At 52.1% G+C, this 17,811-nt stretch overlaps 2 protein-coding genes across 2 annotated transcripts in view; one reads left to right on the top strand and one right to left on the bottom strand.

The window, feature by feature from the left end:
* Positions 1 to 1,631, bottom strand: part of C9H14orf39 (chromosome 9 C14orf39 homolog) — a 30,503-nt gene extending 28,872 nt beyond the window's left edge. The window contains exons 1-2 of the mRNA XM_075103085.1: positions 1,583 to 1,631; positions 1,197 to 1,253 (exon numbers count right to left, since the gene is read on the bottom strand). Of these exons, the coding sequence (XP_074959186.1) occupies positions 1,197 to 1,253; positions 1,583 to 1,631 (106 nt within the window). The remainder of the gene's footprint in view (positions 1 to 1,196; positions 1,254 to 1,582) is intronic.
* A 12,744-nt stretch (positions 1,632 to 14,375) lies between these two features.
* SIX6 (SIX homeobox 6) lies at positions 14,376 to 16,609 on the top strand. Its single transcript, XM_075103084.1, has 2 exons — positions 14,376 to 14,947; positions 16,082 to 16,609. Exons 1-2 carry the CDS (start codon positions 14,376 to 14,378, stop codon positions 16,248 to 16,250), a joined length of 741 nt encoding a protein of 246 aa, XP_074959185.1. The 3' UTR covers positions 16,251 to 16,609.
* The last annotated feature ends 1,202 nt before the right edge of the window (positions 16,610 to 17,811 follow it).

The following is a 17,811-nucleotide window of genomic DNA, read 5'->3' as shown; positions in this document are numbered from 1 at the left end:
TTCCTCTGCCAATTAATACTCTCACACAGACAAAATTAAATCATTGGAACTATTTCTGAGTGAGTTTTTGAAGGATTTAACCCAATCTTTTACAAGTGTGAGTGTTGGTTGTGAGTTCACACATATTTAGAGATATCTCAACTGAACATACAAATAGCCATGCCATGTTACTACACAGCCTTTGGATTTTCCCTAAAAGTATGGTCATTCACCATAAGCTTGCATAGATGCTAAGAAGCAGCTCAATTCTAAGGTTCAATTATGTGACTAAAGAGTAAAAATAGAATTCTAGGTGTACCAAATTTAGTGTTACAGATATTTTAATGTTTACAGTGCTTCAATTTAATACTGATACTCAATTAATAAGTACTTGCTTTGACGTATCAGTCAAGATTATTAGAAATGTTGCCTTCAAGAGGAACACCAGTCAGACCAGAACTCTCTTTTGTTCTTTTTCCTGAGGGTCATGAGCTTCAGTTTCTACCTATGAAGTACCAGCAAGGAGCACAGATGTCTTCAGATTGACGAAAGAATAGTTTCTCTACCACAACCATTCTCATGAGCGAGTGATACCGCACAGCAGCATGGTGACAGAAAATCAGTCCAGACCTAAGTCTGTAATATCATGCTGACTGTTAGTCCTGGGGAAAAAGAATGTGACGTGGAGCAAGACTTTCTCATTGGGTTTACTGTTTTGAATTTCAAGTAAAATTACCAGCTGCTTGATTGCAGAAAAGAAGAACCAGGCTTGAGTGGGTAGCAGCAACTGAGAGAACTTTCATTATTATAAGAAAACAGAAAGAGAGAAGAAGCAGTGAGGCAGAGGTCCAAATCTGGAAAGAACAAAAAACGTGAAGAAAGAAAGGGAGGCAAACGGCAGATGTATTGAGCAAGCACAGCTGAATCAAAGAACTGCCAGTGACTGTGAGGAGCTACAGAGTAAGAGCAGGAAATGGCGCAGCATGAAACTGGCTGTCCATGAGACAGCTGAACAGCATTAGCTGAAAGTCACAAGCAAAAGCAAAGTCTGCTAGGGAGAATGAGCAAGTATTGATGGCAAAAGATGAGGTAGGGTGAGAGCAGGACACGGGACAGCTTTCATTATTAGGCTCACTTCCGCCCCTGAAACACAGAACACGTACCAGGACTAATGAAACAAAAGCAGTGTGTTCAATGTCTAGTAAAATTATACTCACGGTTTATCTGTTGATTCACATGTTCCTTAGCAGAAGTAGTTTGTTCTAGCTGGAAAACTAAGAAGAAAATAAACATTTTTCATAAATATTTACATATATATATATGAGTTGAACTGTCAAACAAATGTATGTTGTGCAGCATTAACTGCACAAACACCGATTGACAAAGATTTTAACAAAATACCTAAATAGCAATTTTACTATTAAATAGCTCTTAGTGCCCCTCTCCATAACCTCACAGCTAACAATGCATTATGTAGGCAAATATCAAAACCTATATATTAGAAATTTATTTGAAGTTAATATAACTGTTTAAAGCAGAAAACATTACTATATGTATTGCAATAGTAATTATTGATTTAAAAATATCTTACATAATGACCTACCAAACTCGAGCAGAAGCTTGTCTAAGTTGTTCAGAAGCCTGTCACTCATTGTGTAAACTACAAAAGCAAAATGCAAACTGGGGATTTACACAGTCAAAAGCTTTACTGATACAATAACCAAGTAAAAATTGCAAGACACTACCATGCATTTTAAGACAAAAGGGAGGAAAAACGTTTTAACTGCTTTTGAACTAGTATCTAAACCATTTTAGAGGAACCAAATTTCTCACTGACAGTGGTAAAGGATTCATTGAAAGTCTAAATCACAGTTAGGAAAAAAGGAGGTACATCACTTATGTAAAGATTTGTTCCTGGAGCAGTTCTATCTTTGAGAGGCTTAATGTTCTCAGAAGGCATGAAGAATACAAGAAAAGATGCTGGTGTACAAAATCTGTAGCCTCTACTCCAGCTGGTTTACTAAGCCTATCGACTGCAACGCTGGTAAAGGAAAAGCTACTTACCCATTGTGTACACTCCTCCCAGAGTAATTGCAAAGAACGTTTAAATCAGAAACCGTATGCATAAGTGTGATTAAAGACAGAACACACATGTATGGAAAGCAGATTATTACAAATCCATTATTCTGTTTGCATAGTGGTGTTATGTGCAAGAATTCAGTTATGGTTTTTTTAAACAGTTTGGGAGTCATACAGTCTTCTAAAAAGGATGCAATCACCATTTTATCAGAACGTACCGAATACAGCTAGTTAGCTTAGATATACTTTACGTTAAGCAAGGTTATCTGATATTGAACTGCCTCACAACGACTTCCCTGTACCCTTAGAACTGTGTTAAAAGTAAAGCCACAACAAATTGGTGATGGGATCCTAATCCGGGATAAAGTAGAATAGAAAACAACTGCAGAACTTAACTAAAGTGGCATTAAGGCTCCATACTGCAGCACTGAGACTGTGGAAACAGGAGGGGGTGGGGGAGCATTTAAAATGCTGGATGTTTGACAGAAATGAATTTGCCTAATAGTTAAGTGAGGATCAGAACACCTAATCCAAGTGACTGGATTAGTACAGGCTGTGATAAAAACACTGAGAAAGAGAGAACAGTTTTACCAAATGTGTTTAAAAGCTCAGAACCCAAGCTCCTAGTGCCTGGAAACACTTAGGAGAGCAAACAAAACATTTTCTGAAAATACTAAGAAAAATACTATGAAATACTACTTCAAGCCACAGGTCAATGCAGAATATTTTTGCTTTTACACGATGTGAAAGAAAATCCTCAACAATTCCTTTGGATGCAAAAATTTGTTTGGAGCATATATTAAAAATCTGTTTTCTAGAAAGACTTTAACGGTGTTTGTGTTCCCCTGACAGTTCCCATAAAAACTGCAAAACATTGGGGCGCACACAGAAGGTACAGAGATGAATGAAAAATAAAAAGCACAAACATTACTTTAAAACAGCAAAGAATTTCTACTCATTTGTTTATAAATCACAAGACAAAGTTCACCGACAAAGCAGACTGTACAGCTGCATATTATTAAGATACATGCTATTCTATCATCTAGTCACTAAGGCAGTTATGACTATTTTTATCTTTTGAATGCTTTTGTAGAAGGAAGAAACAGAACTAAAGTGACTGCTTAGTTTCTTTTCTGTAATTTTACAATACAATCTATGTAAAGGGTAAAGTTGCAGAAAATGACTGCTTCTGAAAGCATGTATATGTAAAATACCTGTTACCCTGGATATTGTTAAAATAAAGTAACATAACTGCAAATTACAAATGCTGGTCTGTGTTGTGAATTAAGAGGATACATGTGTAAAAAAGGGAGGTTCAATTGCACTCGTAACCCATAGGATGTTTGTAGATTTTAAAAACAGTAGTTAACAGCAGCCTGAAACCAAAGACATCTAAATTTTGGACAATTGATGACTTACAGGATAGGACTGTAGTAAAGGCTGATTCTTGATCCTACTGGAGAAAAGTAGCATCGACCCATTAGCCAACTCTGGATGACAAATTCAGATGTGTTCTCATATATGGCTGTTATTTTTGTTAAAGATAAATACGTAATAAACAGCAATGGGTAAAACAGCTTCAAACTGCATATATTATTTCTAATGGTGCTATACAGAACGCTGCCAGAAGAAAAAAATTACGCATCTTGCATTTTTGTACTGCATTAATGTAATTATATGGAATTAAATTGTGGCAATAAAGTTTCACATATTACAAGATTGTATTGAGCGCAGAAACCACAAACAATCTACCTGATGGAAGCTCTAGCCATTATCAAAACACTAACATTAATGCCACATCTCATTGCAGAGTTACAGCAGTAGCTTCATACCCCATCTGACAACAGCCATTTCTAGGTTCTTCATTAAAAGCTGAAAAATACCTATAATCTGTGAGGTAAATGTCTTCCTTAAAATCAAACACTCAATTCTACCCATTGTCAGCTGTGCAACAATATTAATTTCTGTTGGCTTTATATAAATATTTTTAATTCCAGCAGGGCTCTTATGAGAGCAAGCTCTATTTCTCCTGTGCTATTCATTACCATTTAAGACTATTAAGTGACTGGTTATTTGATTCTTCTTGAAATTTAGTAGCGTTCACATCTTTAGACTAACTTCTTATATCTGTTTAAAAAAAATATGCTTCCCATCGTGCTCTTTATCTTCCTCTGCCCCTCTTCTGCCACACTGTTTTAGGAACTCTGGGAGGAGATTTGAGCCCTGCATTCAAGGTGAAGACGTGCCATCTTCTTCAAAACCAGCTGTTTTCACTGTTTCTAACATCAAAGCCCTTTTCTGACTGCTGGCAATTCTAGTTATTACATCTGAGTTAACATAATTGTAGGGCTCTTCATTTATGAAGTTCCTGTTTCTAACACTTATGTTTTAAAGCGCACTGCCACCGTACATTATGTACCATGCCTTCATTACTAGCTACCGATGTGTCTGTCAAGTCCTCAGAAAGTCAAACATCTCCTGTATTGCCATATTTTACTTAGTCGGACACACAACAAACAAACGGATAATGCTGTAGATTATTCCCTAAACTCCTGGAATTTAAAAATTAAGCCCATTGTTGCCAAAATGGTAAGGGAAAAAAAAAACCATCCTGTGGGATACCAGAAGGGCTGCGGATGAGGACCACAAAATGGCGGCAGAAGGGGAGCAGGTCCCCCCGTGTGGAGGGGTGACTGGCCGGGGCGGCCCGGTGGCCTCTCTTCATTTTGGGGGGCCATCGGGCCTTGGAAAGTGACCAGGACGTGCTGGCTCCGGACCGTCTGAGGCACTGCCGGAAGGGGGAAGGGCAAGGAGAGCCATGACAGCCGCCCAGGGCCTCACCCAGGGCCGCCGAGCGGAGGGGCCCGGAGCACAGCCACCGCGCCGCTCCGACAGCTTCGTCCCCGCTGTCCCGGAGGGTAACGTGAGCGGCCCATAGCCGCCGCCAACCTACCCCGGGAGGTAGGGGGCCCGCTCCAGCCCCCACGGGGGCCGAGCACCGAGGCGTTGCTTTCCCTCACAGCCGTGAGGTGGGAAAATGGCAAGGCGTTGCACTTGGCCCTGGGCGGGCGTGAGGAGAGACGCGGCGGGGAGCCGGCGGGAGGGTGCGGAACCAGGCTGGAGCAACGCCCCGGCGGTCGGGCTTCCCGCTGGCAGACTTGGAGGGGCTTCACCTGCCGGGAAAAGAGGCCAAGGCCATTTTGCCAGCAGCTCACAGAATCACAGAATGGTAGGGGTTGGAAGGGACCTCCTGAGATCACCTCATCCAACCCCCTGCGTGAGCAGGCACACCCAGAGCAGGGGGCACAGGACCGCCGCGTCCAGGCGGGGTGTGAATGTCTCCACGGTAGAAGACTCCACACCCTCCCTGGGCAGCCTGTGCCGCTGCTCTGGCACCCAAAAAAAACAAAAATTCTATCCGCCCCGGGGCCGGCCTGGCCGCTTGAGCGCCGTGTCCGCTGCAGGACGCGGGATGGGGGGGGCGTCGCGTCCCGGCCGCCCCACGCCCTCGGGAGAAGCGGGCTGGAGGGAACGGCCCCCTTCCCCTGCCCTCCCGGCGGCGGGGGCTGCCGGGAGCTCTCTCCCGCTGGGCTGGGGTGCTGCGCCGAGGGCTCCTTCCCTGGCGTGTGGGGGAACGGCGAAGCTCCTTGGCATCAGGCCGTAGCAGCTTTGTGGAGAGTGGTCTCACCGCCTGGAAAGGGGTGGCGGCCTGGTTGCCAGCCAAAGGCTGCAGAGGGGCGAGAGGGTCTCGCTTTTGCCTGGCTAGCCTCTGGGGGGCTGTAAACAGCGACAGGGACTACTGAGGAAGGTCAACAGGCGGAGCCCGCCGCCACCGCCTCCGCTCCCTCGGGGGCACACCCGCGGGGTGCGTGTGACCCCCCTCACCCTCCCCCCCCAAAAAAACCCCACAACACCCGTTTGCCTTAACATTATGAGGGAAAGATGAACGTTTCCGAGTGCTTCGGGGCCGAGGGCCGAGCCCGCGGCGGGGGCCATGGGTGAAAAGCGATGAAGATGCTCCATCTACCGGGGAGAACGCGCAGTGTGTAAATTGCTTCATCCACCCTCCGGTCCCACGCGTGTTGGCGACTCGGGGGGGGGACCGCAGGTGTAGCGATTGCATAATGCCTTCTTCCCTCCATATCTCACGTCTAAAGGTGCGGCCCGGCCCTCTGACAGTTTAAAAAACACATTAAATTGCCCCACTCGCATCCTGGAACAGTGCTTTGCACTGAAGGCTCTGGGGATCGCCACCGGCCCCGGTGCCCACGGCAGCCTCGCCGCTCATCACAAGTTGCGCTAACAAAATTGTGTGCGATTATTTCTTGATTGATGTGCAGCGTTACAAGGCAAAAATGCATAGCCTGGGTGCGGAAGAAAGTAAAACATGATGCTTCCCTGCAAACTGCGGTAGTAACAGGGTTGGGTTTTCCTCCCTATTGAGATTAACGGGGGAGAGGATGGATTTAAGACTATCAATAAATAAAGGAAAATACATTAGATGGGGGGCACGGGGTGGGGGGGAGACATCAACATGGCTAATGAAAAAAGAAACGCATGGGGAAATAGAGGCAGGACGGAAGAGACGAGCGGAAAACTGTTTCTGCCGCCCGCAGCACGGGTGTCGGTCAGATGCGGTGCTGCTTGCCGAAGAGTCAATTCAACCCACAAGAAATGCAGCTTCCAAGAGAAATAGCTGACCTACCTGGCTCCAGGTCAGAGATGAAGGAGGGGAAAGAAAAGAGAGAGAGAGACAGAGAAGTGGAAAACGGCATGTTCTTTTGGAAGCCACACGTCTGCGGCCTCTGCTGTGTGCACCCCGCTGGCGGGGAGGCTCCCTCCTTTCCAAGCGCATCTCCGTGCTGCTCCCACCACCCACCTTCTCTCTCTGCCTGCCCGGGGGGTGAGAGCCGCTTCCCCAGGGACGCTTTAATTCCTAGATGCCCTTAGAGCCTCCGCAATTGCCGCTTTGCAGCCCCTCTTCTCAAATCATTAAATAAAACCCAAGGAGAAATCGCTTTTTTCTTTAAGCAATTCTCTTAAAGCCACCTCACCCCCCCAAACTTCTAGAAACAGGAATTTAATAGCAGACCAGTCCGGTGATGCTCGTTAACACCTCCCGGTATCCCGGTAATTTAAGCAGTGATGCCAAGGGGGGCTGGGGTTCCCACAGATCCAGGGACCCGAGCTCACCCGGAAGGCTGTCAGTCATTTCAACAGGCTTTGGATAAAGCAGCGGGGACTTCCCGGTTAATTCCCTCTCAGGACTGTCAAGAGCTGGTCCCCACTGGGGCTTTTCAGGGCCCGGAGCTCCTTTAACCCATCCATTTATTACAAGAACTCCCGACCCGAGGTTGTCGCTGTGGCACCCACCAAAAAAAAGTTTCGGCAGCTGCAGAAAGGAGGGCTTTGTGTCCCGCTGGTTCCGCCTTGTTTGTTTTGCCTTGCTTCGCAAGAGCATCCCCCTAAAAATAAAATAAAATAAAATAAAATAAAATAAAATAAAATAAAATAAAATAAAATAAAATAAAATAAAATAAAATAAATTTAAAAAGCAACCCCTAAGCCGAAAACAATTACTTTCATTACCAGCCGGCAGGCAGGAAGGACTCTTTCATAGTATCATCTCTAATCAATGATGAATGAGTTGCATTCCTCTGAAAAGAGATAGGGTCACTTCAGGGCTCAGAAGGGGCTCCGAGGCCCGCTGGCAGAGCCCCAGGCCCGCCACCCGCCAGCCCGGCGCTGCCCCTCGGCGGGCCCCGCTCCCTCCCAGCCCCTCTCCCCCGCTTTTGGCGGGCTCCCCCCAGCCCTCCTTTCCTCATCAGCTGATGGAGAGGACAAAGGAACCCGAGACCTTCACCGCAGAGAGGGCAGGGCACCAGTGCTCCCAGTGCCCCCAGCAGCACCTATGATCGAGTTTGGGAAGATCTCTAGGGACACCCCCGCCAAACGCCCCCCCGGAGAAAGCCGGGAAGCGTCGTCGCCCTCCTTGAGCCTCCCCTGGCCGGCCTCCCGCAGAGGGAGAGCGCCCGGTGCCTTCCCTCGCACAGCGGGGTAGGGACACGGGGGTCCCTACGGTGTTTTGGAGACGGGGGGGGGGGGGGAGCGATCGCAGCTGGAGAGGGACAGGGAGAGGGTAAAGGTGTCCCACACAAGCGCCTTTCTTCTCAGCCTGAATAACCAGCTCAGAAAGGCGATGAGCAGGTAACGCGGAGAGGCTGAAGTACTGGCTCTTAAAACTCGCAAGGTTCAGGGACCTCCTAGCTGTTATCTTAAAAAAAAAAAAAAAAAAAAAAAAAAAAAAAGAAGAGTCATGGCAATGTCTCGGGATAAGGGGCGGGCGATTCCCGTCCTCCTGCGGCTGCTCTGGGATAAACTCGCTCCTTGAAGTGGCCCCGGCAGTGCTGGAGCTCCCGCAGGTGCCACCTTCGGCGGTGGCCCCGGTCCTGTTTCCCAGTCCGGGGCGGTGCCAGGGAGCCGAACCGGGAGCCGGGCCGGCCTGGGCGGGACGCTGCCGACTCCCACAGGGCACCCAAAGCTGCGGAGGAGCATCCTGGCTGGAAAGCACCCCAGTTCCCGAGCAGCCTTCATCTGCAGCGAGCGACCTGCGGGCAGGGCCGGAAGGCGGCACAGTGCCGGGGCGCGGACCCGCCGTGGCACAGCACCTCCCCGGCCTCAGCCCCATACACTCAGCCCCATAAGCATTTAGACACTCCGCTGTCTCAGGGTACCGAATCCTGCTTCTGCATCCTCCCCCAAACACGCGAATTGTCCCCATTCCTGCTTTCTGCTAAACAAGTGTTTTCGTGACAGCCCTTGTCCCCGTCCTGGGAGAAGATGTAATATTTGAAGGTCTTTTTTTGCATTTCCATAGACACGAAATAGTGTTCCTTACGACTTCTGCTCTCAGGTCCCGCCTCCCACGGGAAGGGAGCCGCAAGAACGCCTTCTTTTCCCAAAGGACCACTTCCCATGGGAAAAAAGAAGGTAAAGAAAGGTTTTGAAAAGGTAAAAAAAATGAAAAAGAGAAAAAGAAAAATGAAAAAGTAAAAAGGAAAAGCAAAGAAAAAAGGAGAAAAGAAAAGAAAAGAAAAGAAAAGAAAAGAAAAGAAAAGAAAAGAAAAGAAAAGAAAAGAAAAGAAAAGAAAAGAAAAGAAAAGAAAAGAAAAGAAAAGAAAAGAAAAGAAAAGAAAAGAAAAGAAAAGAAAAGAAAAGAAAAGAAAAGAAAAGAAAAGAAAAGAAAAAAATTTGGGGGGGGGAACACCTGAATGGTCAAAAACTTCTAGATTTATTTGAATACTTTGAGGTTTTGTTTGATTGCTTTTGTTGGAATTTTCAATGAAAACCCTGATGGAACCCAGCGATTTTGAGCAGAGTGCAGATTTTATGTGAACACATCTCAGTTTAGAAGGGGATTAGTTTGTGTGTGTATTTACCTGCAGGTAAAGGCAGCAGCCAAACAAGTCCCGGTGGCTCGGGGACTTTAAAACCAGGCCCATATCTACATCCTAAAGAAAAATGAAGATAGATCCTTTCTGCCTGCAGCCCTGGCCTTGACCGGGGCCCTGTACAAGGAAGGTCTTTCTTAAGCAGTCTCAAAATAATTCAGTTTTTGGAGTTTTCTGTGCTTCTTTATTCTAGCATCAAACATACCAGCCATGGTCTGATACTTCGTATTACAGGTAACCTAAATAATACGGCGAAGGGCAAAGATTTAATGAATACGTGGTCTGAGAGTGGAAAGTAGGCGAACATCTCTGTCGGTCCGACAGCATTTTAGGGACTCTTTGGTGCTTTCGACGGTCATCAGTAATTTAAGTGGGGACCCAGCCTGCCCTCTCTCCCTAACACTAAGCAGACTACAGCTTTAAACATAACTCTTTTTAGGAAGAAACGGAGCGGTTGCTAGCTACTACTTGAACAATTATGGCACTCAAAAATAAAAAGGCAAGCACAGGAAAGACATCGAAACCCGGGTCTTTTCCCTACCGAGCATCCTCCGCCATACCGTGCTGGGCCTGGCGTCCTGTCTCCCCCAGCGCTCCCGGGCGGCTCGGTGGGAGACGGTCCCCGCCGCCCCCCGGCCCCCCCGAAACCCCGGGTCCCCGGAGGGGTTGACATTTCCAGTAACCTTTCCTATAAGCGGCGGCGGGCACTCTTCTCCGGCTGAGCATCCGTCCTGCCTCCTCCGGAGGAGCGGGGAGCCGCCCCAAGTCCTGCCCGACGCGCAGCGCTCCCCGGCTGCAGGCCGGGCCTTGCCGATATCCATCCAAGGCCAAAAACACCCGGGTACCCTCCCGAGGGGCCGCCTGCACGCCGGCTCTCGGCCAACGCTGCGGGCTGGGTTAGCATCACTTAATGAACTCTCACATCTCCGGCAATCCTACCAAGACCTTTAACGTGGGGCTTCATGTTCCCGGGGGTATTTTTTGAATGCAATACTTAACGCCAATCAGAGGTTTTAAAAAAAAAGACACCACATATTCGCACCTCTGCTGCGTTTAGAAATTCTGTCTAGATAAATCATTCCCAGGGACTGCGATTCCGGGACCCAGGACAGCTGATAACTGCTGATATGAAGGTGTATGGACACGTTGCTTAGCATTTTTTTTTTTTGCTTTAAGGCCCTGGAGGGAGGGATGCCGGAGAGCACACCGTTGGGCCGATACGGATTACTGGGAGTAGTTTTGATTAATCTTTTTTAATGTGCTGGTTTGTTCTCCAGTGTATTCATCTCTGGAGGGATAACTCTTCACTTTACCTGTAGCAAGGGTCAGAGCAGTGATTTAAATTAAGGTGGTTGTCATTGCCGGCTATTGATGTCACGAGTAGCGCCCTTATTATTGGGGGGGGGGGGATGTGGGGGTGTGGAAGGAAGCAGGCAGAAACGAAGGGGGCACGCCCGCGCCCGAGTGCCCACCCAGGCTCGCAGGCATCTCTAATGAGACACGAGGGCTGAGCCAGGAGCCTGGGCACCCCAGGACCCTGTGCTTTCCCAGGGAGCGGCTCCGGGACACGGCACCGGGTCCCATGGGGGTGGGGGTCGATCCTGGGGGTCCCGGTTGCGCTGTGGAGGCAAAGACCTGCCCGGCGGTAAAGCTCCTCCGGAGCGACGGGGTGGGCGGAAACCTGCCGGGGTCCCGGCCACGAATAAAACGACTGTGGGAGTGGGAGAGGGACGGGGGGGTCCCCTTTGAGCTGATCTCTCTCTCAAGGCTGGTGGCACAGAGCAAGGAGCCCCCAGGCCCTTCCCCGGCCACGGACAAGCCGGGTCCCCCCGGACCGTGCCACTTCCCAAATACAGAGCCCGGCGTTCACAGCTGGAGAGGGCGCAGGGCTTCTGGGGCTGGGCTGATTTCCCACCTCGGGTCACCCTTTAAGTGGTTAACACAGGGTTCCTGGGTCCATTTCTCTGTTGCCCTTTCCTTTCTCTTCCTCTCCCCTCCCAGCAGAGCTGCCAGCATCTCCCCGTGCGGGCCGGTTTCTGGGGAACAAAGGCTGGGGACCTGGGGGGCAGCCCCTCGCCCCCGCGAGCTGCTCTCGCTGCCCTTAATGAGGATTCATTTCTTTAGCCTACAGTCCTGGCTTTCATTATGGAGCCTGTCTCCCTCTGTTCATGGTCATTAGGCTGCAGCCCAGTAACTCCCTCGCCAGATCATGTGCGTGCTTTTTTTTAAAAAAAAAAAAAAAAAGGAAAAAAAAAAAAGAAAAAGAAAGACCTGCAGTAATATTAGTAACCATCATCATCCTCATCTGGCCGGTCTCAATTAGCTGCCCATTCACACAGGCTTTCCACCCTCTCAAAGCAGTTTTTTCCTCCTCCAGCCCCTGTCCCGGGATGGTCTGGGGGGACTCCAGCGGGGCGGGGCGGGCCAGCAGCAGCTCCCCGGGGACCTGCGGGGTAGCCGCCCTCGCACCCGCTCCCTGGAGAAGGTGACACCCGGACGTCTGGGGGTGTTTTACCCCTCTCCGAAAAGGTCCTTCGGGATCCTTCACTGAGATGCTCACATCCCTGTTTTTCCCTGGCGGAGAGGTCGGGGATGGGGTGGAAGGGGAGTCTCCCTCAGCAATATTTGCAGATTATATTTTCCTCTTCTCTGATTTTTTTTCTTCCTCCCTTTTTCCTCTCAGTGGATCCGCAAATCAAACCCGGGTGTGTAAAGTAAAGCCGAAGAGTCTCCCCTTTTATTTTTAAAGTTTCTGTGGAGTGCCTCTGAACTCGTGAGTTTTGTGTGTGCTTTTATGTCTCCCCAGCTCTGTCGGGTTTTATGAAAATGAGCAGTATTGAAAGCTTTTCCATCCCGCTAGCTGTGAGCCTCACATAAATGATGTAAATGGCTCGAAGGGTTTTTTTCAAGTGAACTGTGTAGATCTGTGAAAATAATATCAGGGTTTTCCGTCAGAATGAGCTTAGCACTGTACTGAGGCGTACCATAATCTGACCCGACACCTCCGACCATCTGCGCTATCTATCTGCCTTCTGATTTACCAAATCTTCACAAGCAAAAGACAAATTGTACTTGATACTAAAGAAAAGACGGCAAGCCCCCGTCCTGCTCCATTTCTGCGGAGAAATGATTGGAGAAAACGTAAATCTGTTTAATTTCGGTCTACGGGCAACTAGCAAAGGAGCTTTCTTAAAGAAGGGAAGACAGGAAAACAAAAAAACAATGAGGGAGAAAAAAAAACAAAGAAAAGAGAAGGGGGGAAAAGACAACAAGAAGATATCAAATTAAGAAAGCATTTCTTTGACAAGCGTTGTAGGGAAACAAAAAAATGCGTTGCAAAGAGCAGAGGAGAAAACATATTGAGCTTAATTCAAAATATATGCTGCTTTTCCGAGCATGGTCCCTAACGTTCCTGGGAAGAAATTGCCACCGAGCAGCTGTATGGATAAAAAGCGGCTTCTTGAATTTCGGTATTTCCTCCCCCCGCTTCTCTCCAGAAAACAAATCGTACCCTCACAGCTCCGAAGGCGACTCCATTCCTGCCCCGAGAGGGCGGGAGCTCGCCCCGCTCCTCCGAGGGGGCGGCCGGGCGCTCACCTCGCCCCCAGCCCCGCCGGCCCCAGGCCGGGGGCAGGGGGGGGAACCCGCCGGGAATTATTACTGCGAGGTGATCAATATTTCAAAAGATTCCTGAAATCTCCTTTAAGTCGCTGTCCTGACCTACAGATGACTTCTCACTCCCCGCGACTATTCTCGGCGTCTATTCAGGGCCATTCAGCCGAAAACAATAAGGTTTTAAATGTAAAAAAAAAAAAAATAAAATATATATATATATATATAAAAAGGTTTAGTTGAACGGAGAAAGGCGCTGGGCTATTTGCAGAGGTGGGAAGTGACCTAGAAGGGGAAGGGGGAGAGTTTCTCCCTAAACCTCGGCTCTCCTTGCTGTGCCCCCGCCGCATCCATTGTCGCGGTCACTCTCCGGATCACTGTCGCTGTCACCCAGCCGGTTTTTACCTGATTTCTCAGCCCTGCCTTATCCCCCTCTCCGCCCCGGCTGCGCCCAGCTCCGTGAGTGCAGTACCGGGCCGGACCCCACGGCTTTACCGGGGCGAGGGGGGGTGGGTTAGGGGGGTCCCGGGCAGCCCATGGCGGGAGTCGCTCCCTCCAACTTTTCCAGCAGCAAAGCGGCAGCGGTTCTCCCCCTGTCCCCGCCTTGCAGCCTGCCGCTCCCGGGGCCGGGGGGGGGCTGCTCTGCCCCTGCCCCCGGCCGCAGCGGAGGGATCGGCCCGGGCCGGGGAGCCCCGGGAAGCCCCCGGGGAGCCGGGGCGGGGAGCCGGGCCGGGGGGGAGGCGCTGCCGGCCGGCGGCGCGGGGCCTTCCGCCGTGATTGGCAGCGGCTGACAGTGAGTGGCAGCCCCGCCATGGAAACCCGGGAGCCAATCTGCCGAGCCCGGCAGCAAATCAGCCGCTCCCGCAGCAGCGCGGCGGCGGCGCGGAGCTGGGCTTGCGCCTTTTCTTTTTCCATTTTTTTTTTTTTATTTCTTCCTCCCCCCCTTTTTCCTCCCCCCCTTTTTTTCTTCTTCCCCCCCTTTTTTCTTTTTTTTCCCCCTTCCCTCCCTCTCCCCCACGCCCGCCCCTCCTCCCCCCCTGCTCCATCCTCCTCCTCCTCGCCCCTGCCCACCGCCCCCAGTCGCCGGAGCCGCCGACCGCTCCCCATCGCCTCTCCGCCCTCCGCCGTCCCTCCCGCCGCATCCCCGCCGGTACCGGAGGAGGCAGAAGCGGAGCGAGGGGCGGCCGCGGGGGCCGCTGCCCGGGGCATCGCCGGGGGTGCGCGGAGCGCGGAGCGGAGCCCGGCGCCGCCTCCATGTTCCAGCTGCCCATCCTCAATTTCAGCCCGCAGCAAGTGGCCGGGGTATGCGAGACCCTGGAGGAGAGCGGGGACATCGAGCGCCTGGGGCGCTTCCTCTGGTCCCTGCCCGTGGCCCCCGCGGCCTGCGAGGCCCTGAACAAGAACGAGTCGGTGCTCAGAGCCCGGGCCATCGTGGCCTTCCACACGGGGAACTACCGGGAGCTCTACCACATCCTGGAGAACCACAAGTTCACCAAGGAGTCCCACGCCAAGCTGCAAGCCCTCTGGCTGGAAGCGCATTACCAGGAGGCGGAGAAGCTGCGGGGCCGACCCCTGGGACCGGTGGACAAGTACCGGGTGAGGAAGAAGTTCCCGCTGCCCCGCACCATCTGGGACGGCGAGCAGAAGACACATTGCTTCAAGGAGCGGACGAGGCATTTGCTGCGGGAGTGGTACCTGCAGGACCCTTACCCCAACCCCAGCAAAAAGCGGGAACTGGCTCAGGCCACGGGACTTACCCCCACGCAAGTGGGCAACTGGTTCAAAAACCGCAGGCAAAGGGACAGGGCAGCAGCCGCTAAGAACAGGTAAGGTGCTGCCCGTCCCGTCGGGGCACAGGCCCGCCCCCCCCCCCCTTCCGACCCGCTCAGGGAGGCTTCGGCCCCCGCCCGCCGGGGCCAGGGCTGGGGCTGGGGGCGGGGGGCGGCGGTGCGGGGCTGCGGCGAGGCTCCCCTCGGGGGACCGGGAAACGAGCCCGGGGGATTTCTCCCCGGGAAAAGCAGCGAGATAAAGTAGGAGCAGCGGGAAAACCCCTAAGCTGTTTATTTGTTTGGTTTTATTTGTTTGTTTATTTGGGGGGTGGGGTGTCCCCGCCCGGGCTCCCCCTTGGCCGCTCTTTGGGGAGCGGGGCGGGGGAGAGGGAGGGAGACCCCCCGGGCACGGAGGTGGCGATGCTGCCGTGACCCCGTCGGCAGGAGGGGCCGTATTCAGCGGCTAAATGGAGAGAAACCCGCCGCCAAAGTTTTACCCGGACGTATAGAAATCTATTTCCTATACGTCCGTCCGGAGCAGAGCCGGCGCTGCCCCTCTGCGGGCCCTGCTCGTTCGCAGGGGGCCGCCTCGCCCCAAAACTCCGCCGGCGCCCACGAGGGACGTTTCTTAGGATGATTTTTCTTATTTATCTTCTCCTCTCTCTTTTTTTAAATTTTTGTTTTAAAGAACAAGATCGCGGCTGTACGTGCGCGGTGTTACCCCGACACTGGCGGCACAAGCAGGCGCCCCGCGGAAGGGGGAAGGGCGCGGAGCCCCCCCGTTATCTCCTGTCTCGGGGGGTCCCCACTGGGCACAGCTGGGTGGCCGCACTTGGGGGACATGGGTGCTGTCATCCCCAGCCCGTTTCATCGGCTGAGCGGGAAGGTGCAAGGCCTGCTTTTTTGGGGGGACCCCGGCCCGGGCGGTGCTGCAGGGAAAGGCTGACCCTTCGGATGAGTCCCGGTTTGGGGGACAGGCTGCGGGGGGACGGGACGGACAGACAGCCACCCCCAAGCGTGCACCGGGGTGGGCACCCAGTCTTTCAGGCAGAACGACCAGACTGGGATAACTGGTGCGAGCTGGAGTTGGGAGTGCCGGTCGGGGGGGGTGCCTGGGGGGGGGGTGAGAGGGGAAGCGGGGGTCTGCCGGCGGGTGCGGGCGGTGATGCTGTGTGTGCCGGTTCCTTGCAGGCTACAGCAGCAGGTCCTAACGCAGGGCTCGGTGCGCTCGCTGCAAGCGGAGGAGGAGAGCGGCGGGGAGGCGGTGGGGGCCGCCTCCAGCCCCGCAGCCAGCCTCTCCAGCAAAGCCGCCACCTCCGCCATCTCCATCACATCCAGCGACAGTGAATGTGACATCTGACACCACCGCCGTGACAAACCGGCGGGAGCGGGGGGTGCAGCTGACCGGTGCCCGCCCGCCTGCCGACACGGCCGGAGCAGCGGGGCTTGCAATAGCCCGGCCGCGGTCGCCAAACGCCGGGGTACCGGGCGCCCCTCAGCCACACGCCGCCCGCCCGCGCCTCCCCGCCAGCCCCGCCGCAGACTGCATTGAAAAACGTGATGAAAATCGTTGTCGCCTTTATTTCGAAGGATTTGCAGAATCGATGCCTAAAAAAAAAAATTTAAAGAAAGCCCACAAAACGTTAACAAAAAAAAAAAAAAACCACAACAAAAAAACCCCGAATGCCAAGTTGCAAAATGGCTGAGCGCCTGCCCTTATCCCGCGGGGGTGATTCATGTTGAAAAGACGCTGTTCTTTTGGTTGGGTTTTGCTTTACTTTAAAGGGTTTTTATAAATATATATATATAATGTTTATTTACTTATTTAAGGGATTGCTATGGTAGATTTTTTCTATTATTATTATTATTAATTATTATTATTTTTGGCTTGTTCTCTATGTGCACAGGTGACTTGTAGAGCATGTGCAGGACGAAACTGTATGAAGCAGCCTAAAACCATAATAAAATATTTGGTGAATGATCCTCGCATCTGCTTTCAAATGACGGTGTCGGTCTCAAGCCTGCCAGTTTACGCAGAACAGATCTCCGAGGCCACGGGTATTTCAGCATCGACTCGGCAACTACAGAAATAGCCGGGTTCCCGGGACCGGGGGTGATGTCTTTGCAAGGCAGGGAGCCGGGGGGGGGTCGGGGGGGCCGGGGGGGAGCCAGGACGAGCGGGCCGGGGGTTGGCGGAGGCTGCGGGTGCCCGGGGAAGAGAAGGAGGCGGCATCGCCGCAGCTTCTCCTCTCCGAAGGGCTGAGGCTTTTGAGATTATCGGCGGCGAATTTTCGGACAGGGACGAGGAAAAAGGAAAGAATAAAAATAAAACCAGGGAGAGAAATGGCTGGGGACAGCCCAGCCGGGGAAACCAAGCTTCGTCCCTCACCTGGCAAATGCAAGGAGGAGATGGGGAATTAACAGCCCTCCGTGCCCGGGAAGGGCCGGATCGGGGGCGAAATGACCCCCAAATGCCGGCCCCTGCGACGTGCCGGGGCTGTCCCCACCATCCGCCTCCCTCGCTTTGTTTTGCGGCGGTTTTGCCGGAGGAAACCAAACCGCCGGGGCTCGGGAGCGCGCTAAGCTTTTTTTCCCCCAGCAGAAGGATTTTATATTATACAATTTGACATTGATCTTTAAATCGCCTGAGCTGTGCTTTTTTTGTCTGCTGGGTCTCATCGCGTTTACTCCCCTGTCCTCAGAGGGATGCCTGCCCGGTAAGCTGATTGCTCGGCTCGGTGTGTCGGGCAGGCGAAGCCTTGCGGCGGGGGCGGCGGGACCCCCGGCCCGGCTCCAGCCCCCTGCCAGGGCAGGGGGGCGACCAGGGGGATGGGGGGGGTGGTGTCACAGTGGCCATTTCGGCTCCCTGACAGATTAATTCAGCCGTGCTGACTCGGGAGGCCGATTCCCCTCTCGGCAGC

The sequence above is a fragment of the Phalacrocorax aristotelis genome, chromosome 9 (assembly GCF_949628215.1).
Source record: "Phalacrocorax aristotelis chromosome 9, bGulAri2.1, whole genome shotgun sequence".
Lineage (NCBI taxonomy): Eukaryota > Metazoa > Chordata > Aves > Suliformes > Phalacrocoracidae > Phalacrocorax > Phalacrocorax aristotelis.
Note: the sequence above shows the minus strand (reverse complement) of the source record. Positions and strands in the feature narration are given on the sequence as shown.